The sequence below is a fragment of the Bombyx mandarina genome, chromosome 01 (genome assembly GCF_030267445.1).
Source record: "Bombyx mandarina strain Sakado chromosome 01, ASM3026744v2".
Lineage (NCBI taxonomy): Eukaryota > Metazoa > Arthropoda > Insecta > Lepidoptera > Bombycidae > Bombyx > Bombyx mandarina.
The window spans coordinates 1,009,074-1,028,186 of NC_143208.1; the positions used below are offsets into that span (position 1 = coordinate 1,009,074).

The following is a 19,113-nucleotide window of genomic DNA, read 5'->3' on the forward strand; positions in this document are numbered from 1 at the left end:
AAACCAATCCCTCTCCATATTTCGATTCCAATACCCAATCTCAACTTCAGTAAGAAACAGATAGAACGATGACTAATAATTGTAAATAAAGGACTATTCGATATTTCTTTTAAATTTATTATTCAAATTTCTAACACACAGGGCTTGAGTCCAGTGGGCATCATGAAAAGTAAAAAAATATTTTTCTACAATTACAATTTGGAGCAAAGTATAGAATGATTATTCCCTGTTGCCAAAAATTTTCGGAAACGCTAAATCCGAAATTTAAATTTTACCATAAGCTCGCGATGTTTTTAGCATTACTGTGAAACGTCGTGGTGTCTACTCACAGACTTTTTGTCAATAGAACAGACACGATCGGCCAAATAGCTCTCCAATAGCCAGTCTATGGGCATGTTGCTGTAAAATATCTGTGAGTACGTCACAAAAGGCAGTAGATCCCTTGTTCTGAAAACTTTTCCGATGGCGCCGACCTGACAGAATTCAATGAAAATCCAGTGAGGGGTCTTTTCAGTCGTAGTCTCAATGTAACCTTTCATTTCCTGAAAAAGAAAAACAAGTTATACAAAAGGTCATAAGACCAATACGTTTTGCAATTCAAACTTTAAACTAAAAAGTAAATGACAGCTACTAATAGGTTATTAATGAAATAAATTAGTTCTATATTCCAAAAGAATAAACACACAAAAAATATAAATGTTTTCAAATTTGCACGAATAGCGACAGCAGCAATAGATTTAACATTAGCAAAAAGCACAGAATCAATTCGCAATTCTAAGTTAGCCGCATCGCGCAGCACATTTTCTTTTATCTACCAACCGGTAAGAAATCTTTTTTAGTTGTAACATCATCTTCCAGCATCAGATAGTAGACTCCCTTGCCAATAGCGTAGGCCATAAGATAGATGTTGTCCAAATTCTGTTTTGTTCGCCACATGGCTCGTTTCGGGGAATCACCAAGAGTCGGACACAGATCCTCAAGTTCTGGGTAGTAAGCCGGACTTGGTGCTAGGATTTCGATGACACCGTCACTAATTTCTCTTGGAAACCTAAAAGTCAGTCCTGATTGAAGCATTCCGCAATTAAATAAACACAACAAGCGATCTATCTTAGGTAACAAATATATATATTATTATGTATGTTGTATCTATACTAATAGGAACTAGCCAGTGAAAGCCTTGGGTTTCATTTATTTGGCAAACTCAAATTGTGAAAGAGGAGGTGGACGTGCGCTAGAATTTAAAATGAAGCTTCATGCTTTGACAAAACTCCTGCAATAAATCTTTTGAAAATTCCACTGCACACGACACTTAACGTGTCTGGCGGAAATTTCCCTGTTCAAACATTCTGCTCGAGAATTTATGTCCGAGATAAAATATTTTCATTCGCTCAATTTACAATGATTTTATTTGAGATGAGTGTTGAAGGTGGATACATTATTCCGTTGCGATCCAAATGAATTAGGTATTGAACCAGGGCTATATTATCAACCATATTTGTCAAAACAAAATGTGTAAAATATAGATGAAAATTTTCATATGCTAATCGTTTAAATAGTTCGATAAAATCTTACAAATAAAACCGCAAATTTCCTTTTCCTTTATCATTTGAAATCGTGAAGTTATTGATTAAAGCAACTTTTATTCTATGTTCTGACTATAACATTTATTTGGGATTATTTGGTGCAAGCTAAATATTATGGATAAATACGTAATTTCAGATCCTAATGTAGTTTTAACTTATAGGAAAACCACGTTACTGTAATTTTATAGACCATGGAAGATACCCATCTAATTACAAATTATTTACAGAATAATTATTATCATTAATAGAACTAAATGAATTTTGAACTTAAATCATTTCGATTTGATTACTAAAAGTTCGACCAAAACAAAGTTATCCGTAATTTTGAAAGAGACTTGAAGAAAAAGAAAAAGACTTGATGTATTCCGATTAGTCTTTAGATATTGTGGTGATCGATGATGAATATTGTGGAGATACTAGAGCTTTATTATTCATGGAAAAATTAAGATGAAAAATAAGATGATCAGCAAAACTAAGGAGCTTTAGTAACCGCTAGGCTAGGAGCAGATTGTTTGAAAATTTTCAAAATAAAATAAATGCAACCACAACAACGTTAAGTAGGATACAATAAGCTTTATAGTTTTACAGCTTAAGGAACTTACATTATTTCTATCTGTCTAGCCAGTTTCAGTATGTAAGTTACGTCAGGCTCACCAACTAAGATAACAATGACGACTGATCTTTTGTCTTCCGCTGATAGTGCCTTAATGAGATACTGAAAGTGGGGGGGGGACCATTAAAAAACCGAAATTTCTTAAAACTCTCTGATCAATTTGTAACAAGAAAACAATTTTATCGTTCAAGATAAAAAAAATGGTGTGCGTGCAATTTGGTGCACATGACTGAAGTGAAACTTCTTTTTCGATGTGTATGTAGTATTGTGGTTTTCTTCATTTTTCATCCTTAAATCAGATTGCTCTTGTAATAAGGAATGCTGTGTATAAGAGTTGCGATCTTCAACATTTATATTATATATCTATATATTTTAAGTTATACAGTCGGATTCAAGGGTGGGGCAGCCGTTGTAACTATACTGAGACCTTAGAACTTATATCTCAAGGTGTGTGGCGCATTTACGTTGTAGATGTCCATGGGCTCCAGTAACCACTTAACACCAGGTGGGCTGTGAGCTCGTCCACACATCTAAGCAATAAAAAAAACAGAAAAATATTTTTTTTTAATACTTCATTAAAATATTGGACGCTACTCGTTGCTAATGCTCGCGCTGGCTTGTAACAGGTATACTATGCGCCTGCGTTCGAGGGCCACGCATTCACTCTCGCTCTGTCTGTTTCTGTTCCATGGTAGCGTTAAGCGTTTAACGCAACCATGTTGGAAGTCGAATTAGAAGTTTCACTTCAATCATCACGATATCATATTTATAATAATAAATACCGTCAAAGTAGTGAAGAGGTATGTCTGTTTATCTCTCTTGACAGTCGGTATTCCGATGACAAAATCCATGTAGTGTCTAGCGCCGGAGAGATGATAAAGGGGCCATAAGCTAAACGGGTCATTGAGCAAGTGAGTCAGAATTTGGACGAGAAACGGCAACTGCATGTGGTGGATGTACCTTGGCTGCAAACCGTTCAGTACTCTGGTCCCTAGTGACAATAGAGTTTTCTTTTAAATCGTTAAATATGTTAATACGCCATGCTTCGCTTCATGTTTGATGTAATCAAAAACAATGGGTCCTATTGTCAGAAAAGAATTAAATAAATCGAGATTCGGCATTTATTAATTTAACATAGATCAATCAAGATTACGAAAAATGTTCTGTGAATATCAGGGTGATTGATAATAATACAATTCTATTTAAATGTTAAAATTTGACAAAAAATAATAGGCCAAGAATATGGCAGAATAATAATAAAAAAGGTTTTTTTTTGTAATCATATTAATGAAGTGCGACTTCAATCAGACTCTTAAGGCTTCGTCAAACAGAACGCGTAATTAGCGCGCGTCAGAGCGTTAAACTGACGGCGTGCTATGACGCCGAGATGTGTTGTACTGCTATGGTAACATACCGTCAAACAGAGCCCCAGCGCTATAAGAAAGCAAAGAGGGCGACGTTAAAACGCAGCGCTAAGTACGCGTTCTGTTTGACGAAGCCATTAATAGTAATTGTATTTCAATTATTTTTATTCAACAGTGCTTCAGTTAGTCTGATTAATCATTTAATCTTATTGAGTTGTATAAAAAAATTACCATCCGTTACTAAGAAAGCTTTGTGATTCAAATAGATTAATTATGGTGAGATTTTTTTCATATCTAAATCATTATATGTTTAATTTTTTTTGCATCAATTATCTGATTTATTTTTGTTATAGCTTGTGGGGTACTTGGAAAAAAAAGAATACTTTGTGACGTCATATGCGAGCGAGATATTTGCAGTACACATCCTCTCTTCTGTATTGAGATTTTGATAACTAGCTACGATGTCTTTTCTACTATGCAGATTTTCTGAGTATTACAAATTTACTACTGGAAGAGTAAGAAAAATAGTTTGGCAAAAATTCTTAATGGCTAGGGCGATAGATGGCAATTAGAATTGTTTTTAGTCAGTATTGATCGATGCGTTGAACGCCAAATGCAGGAAGTGACTTAAAAACGTAACGGTCTTATTAATCGTTGGTAATTATAAATTTAATTTTTGATTCTTATATGCGAGGACGGAATCATATTTATTTGCTATTTAATCGAGGAGACTGTAGTAACTTTTCAAAAAAATCATTTAAACATGTTTATTTTTTATTAAAAAAAATTCCAACAGTTTTTTTTTTAATTATGGAAATGCATTTTTTGCTATTACTAATTAAATCATTAAATTACTCATAACTAAAATCAATTTACACGTGTGTATCAATTCAACTATATTATTTATATGTGTTTAAAACTTAAATTTACATTCGTAAAATTTTTATGAACACGATTGATGGCTTTTTTAGAATAAATGAAACAAATAATCATTAATCATGCAGCTATTACTTTTAAATTCAGGCCAAATTTAAAATATTGACGCGTACCGACCGATTTTTAACGTTGTGCGTATGAAAAATGAAATTTTATTATTACACAGTGTAACTATTCCGCAATGCGCGCATTCGCCTTTACACAGTCCATAAAAAATCACATTACATTTTCGCTTTTCATCAACTTACGCCAGAAGATAATCAAGCAGCTTAAAATCATCGCCCATGCCATTAACAGTCTCAGTACTTGATAAGAATAATAAAATATTTAGTGATATGCATATGAAAGCAACAGAACTTACCTGTCAAGTTGTGTATCATGTTCATTGCTTCTTCACTGTAGCCTGGAGGATATGGCGCAGTCTCTTTCGGAAAGTTATAGGTAACTGGTTTTACCTGAAAATGAATTCTATTTAAATGAACATTCAAATAATTCAACCAGTGCCGCTAAACATGCATAAAATCTAAAAAAAAACAAACATACATTTAACACCTGTACATACATATCAACATTTACATATCTCATCTACATATCTCATATCTCTAGTTTCGTGGAAGGGCAGGACAAATCTGTCGCTAAAACGTGCTACGTAGGTACATAGGAGCAAAAATCTAACCTGTCTATTTAATTTTATCCCTCGAAACGGCTCGGCTTCCCAATTTCAAAAATGGGTCAGCTGCACAACATTACGAAATTTCCACTTTGTGTGGCAAGACGGATGGTCGCATTTACCTTGTATTGTCTGTAGACTCGGTGAATACCATAAACTTATCAACGTATCTAGAACGCAACCAATAAGAAGGCCTAACGAAAGTAGCTCCCTAGTTAGTTCTCAAATTGACAGTGAACTAAAGAAGTCAGAACGGATAAGTTCAGTTCGGATAATACCTAATTACACCTACACTACCTGCAAGAAGCTTGGTATGGTATACTAGGATCTCTCCTTTGTCTCCACGTTATCCCACTAGGTGGGGTCGGCACAGCGAATTTTTCTCTTCTATCAGCCGTCATCTCAACACTCACTCCACTCTCTCTCTCTCATATCGTCATTCACACATTCTACCCATGTCTTCTTCGATCGACCTCTTCCCCCTCTACCTTGAACTACCATTTCTATACATCTTCTAGTCACACGCATCTCCTCTCTGCGCATTGCATGTCCATACCACGCTAACCACGGATAGTATGGTATACTAGGATGACACTAGGATAGTGGCTCGGATATCACTCTTAAATCTGCATTAAGTCTATAATAAATGAATTCTATTATTTATATTTTCTCTCACAGTTAAGCTGATCAAACGAACAAACATCATATGAAATCAACTTTAAGCTCAATTCAAGATGTGCGACGACTCTAAGCAAAATTTTATGTCAGGTCAGGATCGGCATCGGGACGCCTCTGATCCCAATCATCCCTGAACCAGTTGATGGGCTGCTTAGAAGTTCAATAACCTACAAATTAAACTCCTAGACCTCAACTGAAAGCACATGATTCTGACAAAAAGAGGCGAAAGCCTACTGAAAGTAATCGGTTATTGGTACACCTAGGATTTGTTGAGTATGGACCACAATAGACTAAGGGTTCTAGTTAGAGTCCCGACGGAAACTATTAGTTGCGAAGCCACTTAAACACATTGGTCCTTGCAGCTGATCCAGTCTGTAGGTATGGCGAAGAGGAGGAAGAAACTCTTTTTGGTGTACTGTGGCTTAAAATATACAGGGTCCTTAGTTCTGTAGCCTAAGTAAGCAGATCTGATTTTAGGTTTTAGGATATATTTATCACACACATAGACCATAGACACTCATTACAGCAAACAAAAATTCTATTCTACGTAACATTTTTTTAAACCTTTTTGTGTCTCGATGGCTTTGAGGACAAATCTGATGACCGCCATATTCTTGAACGCCCTCCTCTAGTTGAAAAGCCATTAAGATTCTAACACACAGTAACAACAATAACAACAACAACAACAAAACAGGCAACACGAAAAGAGATACCGTGATAAACTATATTTAAATTATCTTAGAGACCGAATTGAGAAAAAAATAGCATAAAAATGTATTTCTTACTTGAACAGTCCTTTGGGTTTTTTGTGCTTTAGATGACAATTCATTAAGCGTCACACACTTTTAAAAACCTTTTGCACTAATCGTTTTTAAATTTTCATTCATACGGTGATCTCTTGTAAGACAGGCGTGTGTCAGCCTCAAATACTAACGTGAGATATTTAATTATTGTTTTTAAACAGACAAATCTACATTAACTACGGTTAGTCAATATTTGATGACTCTCCTACTTTAGTACGATATTTACATTATGACTGAAGTGAAAACGTAACGTCAAGTCACACGAGTTGATACCACCATTCTTACTTATCTGCCGCGAGACGCTTAAGCGTTTTTGGATTGTAGGATGACAACAATTATATCTTGAGTTAATATAATATTGAGATTTTGACTACGTTCTCATCACGGAAAGCGGTATTCATATTGTAAAATCTAAGGCACTAAGGTCTAACCAACAAGTATAATAAAAAGGTTTTAGACATAGGTGTGTATTTAAATTCAAGATTAAGAGAAAATAATAATTTATATCAAACCTAACTTGAGATACTGAATGCAGACAATAAATTATTATAATTTAAAGATGTGTATTAACTGGATATCGGAGATCTATTATAATTTAAATGAAATTCAATAGAATTATGATTAGACAGAAATGGCTGAGTGGTATTGTCTTCTAAAACGCGTCTCTTGGACGTTGTCTTCAGACTTAGCGTAGTTAATGTAGATCTTAATGACATCAGTAGTCGTTATGCTCGCTACATGGACTGCAATAGATTTATTCATTACCATGATTTTAAAATCGGATTCTAACTTAGCTGAAACACGTCTGTCAATCAAACGGAAGCGAGAGGATAGAACGTGAATGTGATAAATTTAAAAAGTGAATTGCTCGTAGGAATTGTAATATGCGTATGTGTATATTGAGGTGATTATCATTTCGCTTCAGTTGTAACACACAGGCACGGCTTACCAACAGGGAAACAACTTCCCTATGCCTTACTCGATATCGGACTTCAAAGTTGTTCAATTTCTCCTCTAGCGATGTTATTTTTTTTGCCATCGACTCATTCTGCGCGCTATGGGCTGCGGAGAAGAACAAAAACTTCATCTCCACACATTTTGGATGCTGTGTTCGTAGGATTTTTATGCAATTGCGTCGTTTCGGATTTAAAAATTTTTCACGTGTCATTGGTAATCTTGATTTCAGTAATTTAAATCACCAAATAAAATTATAAGGCTTTAACACCGTGACGCTTAAATATAAGTTAATTTACCGTTAACAATACTGGCAGATGAAAGGCGATTGCATGCAGCAGAGATGCGAATGTTGCGATGGATGTGTGGAGTAACGAGAATGGATAGAATACGGAATGAATATGTTAGAGGAAGTCTGAAAGTGGCACCTGTGACAGAGAAGCTGAGGAGTGCGCGTTTGGGATGGTATGGACATGTGATGAGACGAAATAAAAATGAGGTTGGTAAGAGAGTGTTAACTATGAATGTGGAAGGATACAGAGGAAGAGGTAGACCTAAGAAGAAATGGATGGATTTCGTGAAAGACGATATGGGTAAGAGGGGAGTGAGCGAAGAAATGGTATATGATAGAATGTATGTAATAGTATGGAAGGAGAAAACATATTGCGCCGACCCCAGCTGACTGGGAGAAGGGCAGGATAATGATGATGATGAATAATGACCGTTGTAAAGTTAACTAATTCATCGCCCTCAGTAATAGAATTATTTCGGAGACTCACATCACTGTAGCATTGGCCATCTCCAAATATATTTGATCCTGATTTATAAATACGTTCCGATGTTGATTACACTACAGGGCTGCACGAATATTAATTGATGAATCGCAATGAAAAGTAGCCGATTTAAATAACAACGTGCTTATGGCATTAATATTTGGTCCGTTGTAATACGTATATAGGTTGATGAACGCATGCAAATTTAAACCCGCTGCGTTGTTCAAAGCGTTCATAATAAATGTTTATTTTACGCAAATATGTTTCAGTTCTGTTCTATATGTGTACGTATTAATATTAATGGAATTAACCAATTCTATATGTTACTATTTACTGTGTAACAAATGATTACAGTACATTTTATTATAATCAATTGAACATACTTCGACGAACTAATAAACACATCCACTTCAAAACTAAATCAGGCAAACGTATTTGTATTAAATATCTAAAATAAAATTGAAGATACTTTTGAAAACTGACCGGGAGAATTGCTTTGTTTAAGGCCAGAGAGTCGATATTACCTACTTCAGAAAACACACTTTGTATCACGAGAGTGAACTTGAACTTCCACGACGACAAGTGAAGCTACGTTATAAAGTTAATACTATATTATTATACTATATCGAAACGCTCCACAGAATACCACGGTAAATTGTCGTATATTATACACACAATGTGACATTAGTAAAACATATTCAGACAGATTCGAATTCTCATCGTAATACCGATGGTTCGTATTCGCCTGAACGAGATCCCCAATAATTCGGAGAGCTCATTCCTGGAGGTATTCGAATGGTATGTAAGCTATGCAAGTAGTCCGTAATGTAAGCTCGCTCCAGAGGCGAGAGCAATACTGCAGACGCGGTTCAACGCCCTATTAAAGTAAAAATCTTACGTTATTTTAATCTTCAATAGAAACAGACATTAAAGAATAGTTTCTTAAGACTTTTTACCTCTTACGTATTAACAAAATTATTTAGCTCCATAACGTTTTTTCCAAAAAGCTCAAAACTAAAAGGCGTGAACCTGATTAAGATTAAAGAGACGTATAACCGGGAGGAATGGCTATTGATCGTGAGGCGCATAACATTTGCCCACAGCAATGATACTGAATGACGACCACGACCGCTCTGACAAGAGTGATTCGATCAAGAAAAATATAACGTATAATTTTGCTAGCAAACAAACATTTATTTTAACTAGTGCGCTCTATGAGATAGCCGGAGTCTAGAAGAAATCGGTATTATGATTGTATATTACGTTTTGGTGTGCCCGGTTCGAAAATTCGACTCTAATCACAGAAAACTCAAACTCTCCGTTTCAGTTTATGTTATAGATTGTCTCTTTTTTTTATATTTAACATTTTGATAATCTCACCAAACAAAAAAAGTAAATCAGTTGAAAAATGTAACAGAAAATGAATATATACATAAATAAGTTTTGTTTTACCTTTGCCTTATTCAAATTCAAAATCATTTATTTCAACTTAGATGTCAGTATATGACACACTTGTTGAATGTCAAAATACAAATAACAATGTTAACTCTACCACCGGTTCCAAAAAAAGCCACAGTCCTGAGAAGAATCTGCGAAACAAACTCAGCGGGCTTTTTTTTTTGTTTTTTCTCAAATATTTTCTTTTCCTTAAATAAATAAAAATATTTACGATAAAGGAAAAAACAAGTCAAAAAATACAATTAATTATTAGCTTATTATTAACTTATTATGTAGATCCTCTAAAAACATCTTAATCATTATTCTTATTATAAATTCACATAACAGAAGTATTAAAATATTCGCTACAATATTTATACGCGGTCATAGATGTCAACCAATATGCTACGAATACCACCGCTACGAAGCTTTCTACGAAGTCTTCAAGCTTCATTTGAATAGTTCACAAATAACTTAATATTTACGTAACCCGTTCAAGTTTACGTAGTTAATTGTGGTAGAGTGTATTTCTGATAACGCACTTAGACTCTAAGTCTATTATTACCGTGAACGATCCGTTGTGACGGCGAGTAGTCCGGGGGCGAGTGAACACCCAGAGTGGCTGCGCACTCACGTAGCGATCGTTTGCAGACGTAATCTGTTTAATAAATTTAAACCATGTTCATTGGTTCCGTCTCGGTTAAAAGGGCTTGTAGGGTTTAGTTTTTATTTATTTATTTTCACTATAATTCAAATGAAGGTTAAGAATGTAATAAATAAATAAATAAATAAATAAAACGAGTCCATTACATGTTAATAAGGGATTCAGTGTTGATAAACTAAGGGTGAAAAACTTGTGCGAAAAATATAGCAATAGACAGCAATTGCTAACTTTTTTTTATTTTATTGTTTAAATGAGTGGACGAGCTCACAGTCCATCTGGTGTTAAGTGGTTATTGGAGCACATAGACATCTACAACGTAAATGCGCCACCCACCTTGAGATAAAAGTTCTAAGGTCTCAGTGCAGTTACAAGGGCTACCCTACCCTTCAAACCGAAACGCATTACTGCTTCACGGCAGAAATAGGCAGGGTGGTGGTACCTACCCGTGCGGACTCACAAGAGGTTCTACCACCACTACAACTGCTGCTAGTTAACTACTTTAGTGTCTCAATTAACAGACTCGTAGGCTTTGAATTTTTATTCCTGCAGGATTTATATGGAAAGTCATGTTTATTCTGACTTTTTTGTTTCCTTTTCGTCTTATGTGTGAGCATCCCCTATTCTACATACAAGATTACATTGCGGTGGTGCAATAGATGTTAATAGCTGCTCAAACACCGACCCCAACCCGTCATATTGCAAGCACAAATAATTATTACACGGGCTATTAATATCGATCGCGTGCCGTGGAAAGGCGCGGCTCCCACTTAACGACCTCATTAGTCGGGCGCTATTACAATATTCATAATTGGGAATGGTTACGTTCTGTACACGTTTTACAACTGTGAAAAATATTAATTAAATAATTATTATTCGTCGTGGCCTAAAGGATAAGACGCCCAGTGCATTCGTGTTGAGCGACGCACCGGTGTTCGAATCCCAGGCGGGTACCAATTTTTCTAATGAAATACGTACTCAACAAATGTTCACGATTGACTTCCACGGTGAAGGAATAACATCGTGTAATAAAAATCAAACCCGCAAAATTATAATTTGCATAATCACTGGTGGTAGGACCTCTTGGGAGTCCGCACGGGTAGGTACCACCACCTCGCCTATTTCCGCCGTGAAGCAGTAATGCGTTTCGGTTCGAAGGGTGGGGTAGCCGTTGTAACTATACTGAAATCTTAGAACTTATATCTCGAGGTGGGTAGCGCATTTACGTTGTAGATGTCTATGGGCTCCAGTAACCAGTTAACACCAGGTGGGCTGTGAGCTCGTCCACCCATCTAAAACTAAAAAAATAAAAAATTGCATTTAACTGGCTAAAATTTCGTGGAATTGTAGTAAATTTGTATATAGATTTCACCTAATGCTACTCATGTATAGGTCACGTAAGTAACGAAGTCTCCCTAAATACACTGTGCCCTTTAAAAATTCGAGTGGGTGACGTAATATCACGTGACAACATGACCTCTATTGAGAATGTCTCGATAGCGAAAAGAAAACCTTATCGCTATAGTTTTAAGGTAATGATTCAATCAGTCGGAATAATAAGATCAATCGAAATTAGTAATTTTCACTTTTAACGCTCAATTACAGGGGTTGATGCTTGCTAATTACAGTACACACCACTAATGTAATTGGGACTCTACATTAACATTACTATTGACACTAACTACGGATTTTAGTGATGCGCCATCTTTGAGGACGTCATCTCATTTATACAACGAAAATAGACCAATAACAATGAAAATTGAGTTCGATTACATCTACAACATACTGGACGCTACGTACGTAGAGTGATTTACAATTTGCATATATCAAATTGACGCTCACGCGACCGGAACCAATACCGCCGGTCGGATGATAGAGCAACATATCAAGATAAATGACACATTTACAAATGAGAATATGATACGCGGCTACGCTCGGCATTCCCATCGCTAAATGTACGTAAAACTTTTGTTATAACTATTCGCGAGCTTTCGAACTTCGATTTTACTATGAAAAAAAGTATTCCTAAAGTACATAGTTTTAACTCTATGGATTAGAAGATATGCATATACTTCGAACAAACATAAATATTAATTTTAAATATTAGCGCGTGGACTTTAATTATGGTATATGGTAATTTCTTTTATTGCCCTGGTAGGTAGACGAGCATACAACCTACCTGATGATGAATGTTACTGTGGCTTACGGACCTACCCCATAGTACTCTCCGCAAGTGTCATTTGAAGAAGGACATGTCATAGCATTCGGGAAATATCGTATTCGTAGAAGAGATCTCTGGAAACGCACTGCGAATGAACGTAGCGGTCCTATTTATTATGAATAAACTCTACTCCAAACGGTGGGATGGTAAAAACGAAACTATAGAATAATCTCAAACAATTCCTCATTTTTCGATTTGAACCTAGTTGATTTAGAGTGAACTACAATAAGCCTAATGTTATTGTTTGAATGGTTTATTCAACAGCCTCCTCAGTATTATATAACTGGACATGATCTAATGGAGGTCGGCGCTCACAATGAAACTTGAGTGTACAGTAGCCTGGATAGCAATGGATAGCCCTTCAAAGGAAGGATTGTACCTACATGTAGGTGCTCACAATACGCCTTATCTGTAGTAAGTTGCTAAGTGAGTGGCGGTATTCAAGTTCCGTCTATACTTTCTGGTAACAGCCTAATGTCATGTACGATGTGATCACATCTACCCTTCGAGAGCAACAAAAAAAGATGTGTGGTGTCGTGGGACACCGGATAGGAACGAAGTTCATTATTATACAAATATACAAAGTTCTATTCGAGGTATAAAGAAAATAAAACTGGAGGTTTCGCAACAACGTTGTCTGCATAAGAGTTAGTGTATTGCGCAAACGAACGCTCTGAGATCGCGGTCAATGAATAATAAAAAATATGTTATTTTTTGTACGTTATCACAAAGTTAAGTCGTACACTGTGTGCATTACTAATAAAAATCTTATGTTACGGACGTTGTTTCCCGGTTAGGGTATCCCTCCGCATCGTTCCATAAGGAACTTCGTTCTAAAAAATCTATACTTCTTATCTTTCCACATTCAATACCACATCCCACATCCAAGCTTCGATTTTTCCTGAAAACACATGCAGAGTCTGAAAGTCGTATCTTCAGTACAGACTCCAACCCGGATTTTAACGATCCCTGCAGCACTAGTTAAGTTCGTAATTAGTTGATTTTGTTAACGCTGTTCATAAATCGAGTGATCACACCGAAACTGTTGAATTCTATTGCACAACACACAAAACATCCCAACTCAATTTCATATTTAGTAAAATAACAAGAGACATACACCGCTTCCAAAAAAAGTAACTACATAATTATAAACTAGAGGTTTTTTTTATTGCTTAAACCGGTGGACGAGCTCACAGCCCACCTGGTGTTAAGTGGTTACTGGAGCCCATAGACATCTACAACGTAAATGCGCCACCCACCTCGAGATATAAGTTCTAAGATCTCAGTATAGTTACAACGGCTACCCCACCCTTCAAACCGAAACGCATTACTGCTTCACGGCAGAAATAGGCAGGGTGGTGGTACTCACCCGCGTGGACTCACAAGAGGTCCTACCACCAGTGAACTAGTGAGTAGTCTACCTATAGTTTTAACTAATGAGTACCCAATTATGTAACACAGTAAGCTATAAAACAAAAACACAACATGTTTCAATCCCTTAGCGAAACTTTTGGTACAAGCATTGGAACCGTCTTCAAGCCCTCGGAATTCGTGTGACCCACATAAACAGCTGTGTCAAAATCGATTTCGCGGATCGATATAAAGGTACATCAGCTGTTGATTTGAATGAAATCAGGGTCGTAACCCTGCTCCGAGGGGTCGTGCTGCTTGGCAAACCAATAAAGATGACGTCACACTGCTTTCCCATAATCTCTAAACGTATTTTGTTCTCTTGACACTTCGATATCTTTGTACGAGGGAAAATAACAGGGATAGCAGATACACGATTGATTAGCTAAAGATGACGTGTTGATTGAAATATTTGGGTTAAATGAAAATAAAACTTGTTATATTATGAATGTAGGATTTAGGCTTTCACTCTTTAGATGAGCTACACACTCTACGCATTAAATTATCGTTCGAGTCTAAAAAGTAGAGTTTTTTTTTTACTATATAGTCTTTAAAACATTAAAGGTAACATAAATAGTTATATTAGTCTAGAGAATTTGAGTCTGTGTGCGGGGTTTTCTTTATATATTTCAACAAACACATAGTTTGCAAACTTTTACTTGTGAACACTCATGAACAAACTTCGTGTTAGCCTACGACTTCTAAAATATCGTTACCTCAACATATATGCTAAATAGCCCTAATTACCAAACGTATAGATTAATAATGCACGATAATTGCATTGCAAATTTCAGAGCGTTTTGTTTGTAAGTAAAAAGCAATAGTAAAATTAAATAGTAAAACAATACTCTTATTGAGAGGATGCGGGAAATTGTGAAACAGGGCGGTCTTCCCGTATGAGTAATTCGTAATCCAAATATAAACATGAATAAACTTTGTCAAAACACGTGGAAAGTTCTCGAGCTTCCAACAAGTGGAGCTTAGTGAAAAATCTCAATGGAAATATTTCAGTCAAGTGAACCCGAGCGGAGAACTTTATTTTGTTACGTACAAAATAATTGTTGCTCGCCTCTCATTTAGAACGCTGACCATTGAGGTTAACCGCTCAGTAATTTTGTACAAAAAATGTATTGTTCACAAAAAACAATGCATGTTTATCAAAATATGTTGTTTTTGAAGTTATACTTCTTTAGGCGCGTTATGAAAAATTGATGAAAGTGAAATTTTACGATGCGCGCGCACCGTGACACAAAATTAACAGAATGAAGTTGCCCACTAAATCGCTCATTACAATACGACCAACGTAGCTTGGCGAGTCTGAACATAGCCGCAGGTGAACATTCCGAACCGTACCGAGAATTACCGAATTTATACGATGTCAAGAAAAGGGATGTCCAATATGCGTGTTTGAGGATGTTGTTTAATCGATTTTTTTTCCAATTGATTAAAATTTAAATTAAAAGAAAAGGAATAAATTTAATTAAAATAAAGTATAACTTCTTATGCGCGTACATAAGTACACGCACCCTTGTTTGTTAAGGAGATAAATTTGAAGGTTTGTTTACCACCTTTGTCGTCTATGAACAAAAATAATAACAAATACAATCTATACTAATATATAAATCTACAGTGGTTTTTACGGATATTCCGTTATAACTACTGAACCATGCATCCGATTGACTTGAAACATGGTATCCGTGTAGAAAATACATGTACTTAATGGATAGGGTAATATTTATATGAGTGTTGGACTCCCTACACCAGTTGCGGGGGCGTTAATAATGAGAATCTTTGTGGGGGTGAGAAATAATAATGTTAATTTTAAATTTCCAGCGAAGCGGACGGGTACAGCTAGTCGTGTATAATCTTGTTATTATGAGTCCATACATTATTGTCTCTCTTATATTTAGTTTCAGCGTATTTTTAGATGTCGTGGTATATTTGCTCAATAATTTAAATAACTCGTCCGTTTAATACCTATTCGTGTTCTTGTATATTTTTGAAAAAACCTTTTTAAATTAAGTAACATTTGCAGGTACGTACTCTGTTGCGATATTGTCAATTTAAAAAGATTATACATTGTGTAGTTTACAAAAAAAAAGGAAAAAATATTTATTTATGTGTCTAATCTTCAAATTCAAATTCAAAATCATTTATTTCAACTTGGATGTCATCAAAAACACACTTGTTGAATGTCAAAATGTAAAAGAAAATGTTAACTCTACCACCGGTTCCAAAAAAAGCCACAGTCCTGAGAAGAACCGGCGAAACAAACTCAGCGGGCTTTTTTTTTAAATAAGAAAACATATTTACAGTATACGAAAAAACAAGTCAAAAAAATACAATTCAAATAAATAATAATAATAATGAAAAATGAAAAGGCCAGGAGCGAACGCCTCATTCCCACGTAGTGCCATCTAGTAAAAAATCCTTAACTTAAATCTGTAATCTAAGTCTACAACTATATCTATAACTAGTTACATAAAGCGTTGAAACATTCACTCATATTTGAATTCGAAGGCGGAATTCTAGTTGCGATGTCTATGGTCCCCGGTTACCACTTAACACTAGGTGGCGCATGAGATCGATCATTAACCAAAGTAATAGCAGCATTTAATATGGAAAAACCGCACCCTGTATTACAATGCCATATCAGCAAATTCGGTTTTACGGCGGTTTAATTACTTTACTTTCTAAACAATATAATATAATATATTTCGTTTATTAATTGAATACTATATTCTCGCTTTATATTAAGATTTTTCAGTTTCCGGAATGCTTTGTAATTAATTAATTACTTATTGAAAAATACCTCAATGGGCCACATCGTGAACATATAATATTTGAATATTACTATGAAATTATCTAATAATATATAAATCTGCAGTGGTTTTTACGGATGTTCCGTTATAACTACTGAACCATGCATTTGATTGACTTGAAACTTGGTATCCATGTAGAAAATACATGTACTTAATGGATAGGCTAATATTTATATGAGTGTTGGACTCCCTACACCAGTTGCGGGGGCGTTAATGATGAGAATCTTTGTTGGGGTGAGAAATAATAATGTTAATTTTAAATGCCCAGCGAAGTGGACGGGTACAGCTAGTACTATAGATACTCACAGCTTGCTGAGGCTAGGACTAGTATGGTGAAGAAAGCACACATCAGCGACATCACGAAAACACAGAGTCTTATTCTTTGGTTGAGACACCAACCACCGCAGATCCTCACGACCGCACACACCAAATACTTCAACCTTCGCCTGCCAAAGAAACGTAAAGGCGTTTAATATTAAAATCGACTGAGAAACTATTATATTTAAACGAATGTCGGGTTAATTAATGTGTAAATTGTTTTTCAACTGTCACTAGTGTCCAATATGAAGACACCACTATCGCAAGTATTTCTGAAGCTTAACAGCGGTTTGAAGGGTGGGGTAAGTGTTATACAATCCAGTCTTTGATTCGCCTTCAACACGAAAATAAATGTTTTTGATTGCCCACACAAAATACTTTGTAGGATGTAATGCTCTCGGACCGAAAACAGTAGATTAAGCCATAGCACTGCTAGAGTACACGCTAGAAAAGTAAGTCAGGTAGAGCTTACTTGTCCTAGATGTTTGTCAATTTAAATTCGAATTCTGAACTGTTTTGGAACTCGAATCTATATACTAATATATAAATCTACAGTTGTTTTTACGGATGTACCGTTATAACTACTGAACCATGTATCCGATTGACTTGAAACTTGGTATTCATGTAGAAAATACATGTACTTAATGGATAGGCTAATATTTATATGAGTGTTGGACTCCCTACACCAGTTGCGGGGGCGTTCATTATGAAAATCTTTGTGGGGTGAGAAATAATAATGTTATTTTTTTTTCCTACCTACGCCGAAAGTTCGGTTCTCCTCCCGCTGTACAGGGAAGAAAGTGTAACTTTTCCTCCCTGAGTACTGACAAGTGCGCATGCGCGTTAGTGTCTACGTCTGCTCACACGCACCTAAAGTTCTCCGCCATTGTTGTGCTCGGGTAATTTGCAATATTGTGTTTAGTGTAAAAGTTAAATAAACAAAAGGCAATAAAATTTAATAGTGAAGTATTAAACAAAGATGAGTTCATCAGACAGTTCTTATTCAAGTAGTAGTTTATTTAAAAATTAAAAAACAGTTAAATTGTTTTTTTAAGAGTATGGGGGCTCCGCCCCCCCAATCCCGCCAGAGCTTCGCCCCTGAACCCCGGCTTGGTACTCCACGAACTTTCGGCCTGGTAGGAGAAAAAATTGTATGTGCACCGCGGGAAAAAAGTAGGACATCCCATCCCGCGTGCTTGCCACCCTCGCCACAGTGTACTATTAAATGCCCAGCGAAGCGGACGGGTACAGCTACTCGTTAATAAATTTTCAACTAGAACTAAAAGCACTCAATTATGACCAGTATTCAAATTGGATTATTGATTATAAGTTTGGGACTCAGTTGAAAGAGCGAGGGCAGGATGCGAGACAAACTTCCGAAACTAAGTTAAAATTTATTTACCCGGCTCTGGCTAACTAACCGCTTGTGCTAAAACCGGACGCGCAGTTACTGAGACCACATTAGTTTAACGAGACACGTTGTTATGAAATGTTTCGAACTGCACTAGTAGGAAGTTCACGTTTTGGTTTTGCTCGAAAAACTTGGTCCAAGTCGAAATCAGAACTCGTAGCGCGCTTCTTAGAACATAAATGGATCAGTCTGTATTTTATTTTAATATTTATCGTGCCCTGAGATTTTTGTGTGTAAAGATATAAAGTTTTATTACTTTTAGCCATATTTTGCCTTTATAGAATTTGGTGGTAAACCTTAAAATTATTTCGTAGAAATTTGCATAAGAACAGTTTTAGACAGCTGTGCAGTGACTGCTTAAAGATCTATATTTTTGACGTGACAACGTCTTATAATTCGATGGAGCCGGCTGCACGCACGGAAAAACATGACTCATGCGGCGTTACCTCGCTCTGAGGC

General features: G+C 36.0%; 1 protein-coding gene across 9 annotated transcripts in view; it reads right to left on the reverse strand.

Annotated features, from left to right (window-relative positions):
- LOC114246158 (alpha-1,3-mannosyl-glycoprotein 4-beta-N-acetylglucosaminyltransferase B) overlaps nt 1-19,113 on the reverse strand; it is a 107,581-nt gene that overhangs the window by 17,719 nt on the left and 70,749 nt on the right. For 4 of the 9 annotated variants that reach the window (XM_028178587.2, XM_028178571.2, XM_028178602.2 and 1 more), the window contains exons 2-9: nt 17,232-17,371; nt 10,377-10,469; nt 7,597-7,709; nt 4,858-4,951; nt 2,979-3,187; nt 2,186-2,298; nt 820-1,048; nt 330-542 (exon numbers count right to left, since the gene is read on the reverse strand). In XM_028178587.2, coding sequence (XP_028034388.2) covers nt 330-542; nt 820-1,048; nt 2,186-2,298; nt 2,979-3,187; nt 4,858-4,951; nt 7,597-7,709; nt 10,377-10,469; nt 17,232-17,371 — 1,204 coding nt within the window. Of the gene's footprint in view, nt 1-329; nt 543-819; nt 1,049-2,185; nt 2,299-2,978; nt 3,188-4,857; nt 4,952-7,596; nt 7,710-10,376; nt 10,470-17,231; nt 17,372-19,113 lie in introns of those variants that run through there. The other 5 variants (XM_089740242.1, XM_028178610.2, XM_028178579.2 and 2 more) reach the window with 4 other exon arrangements.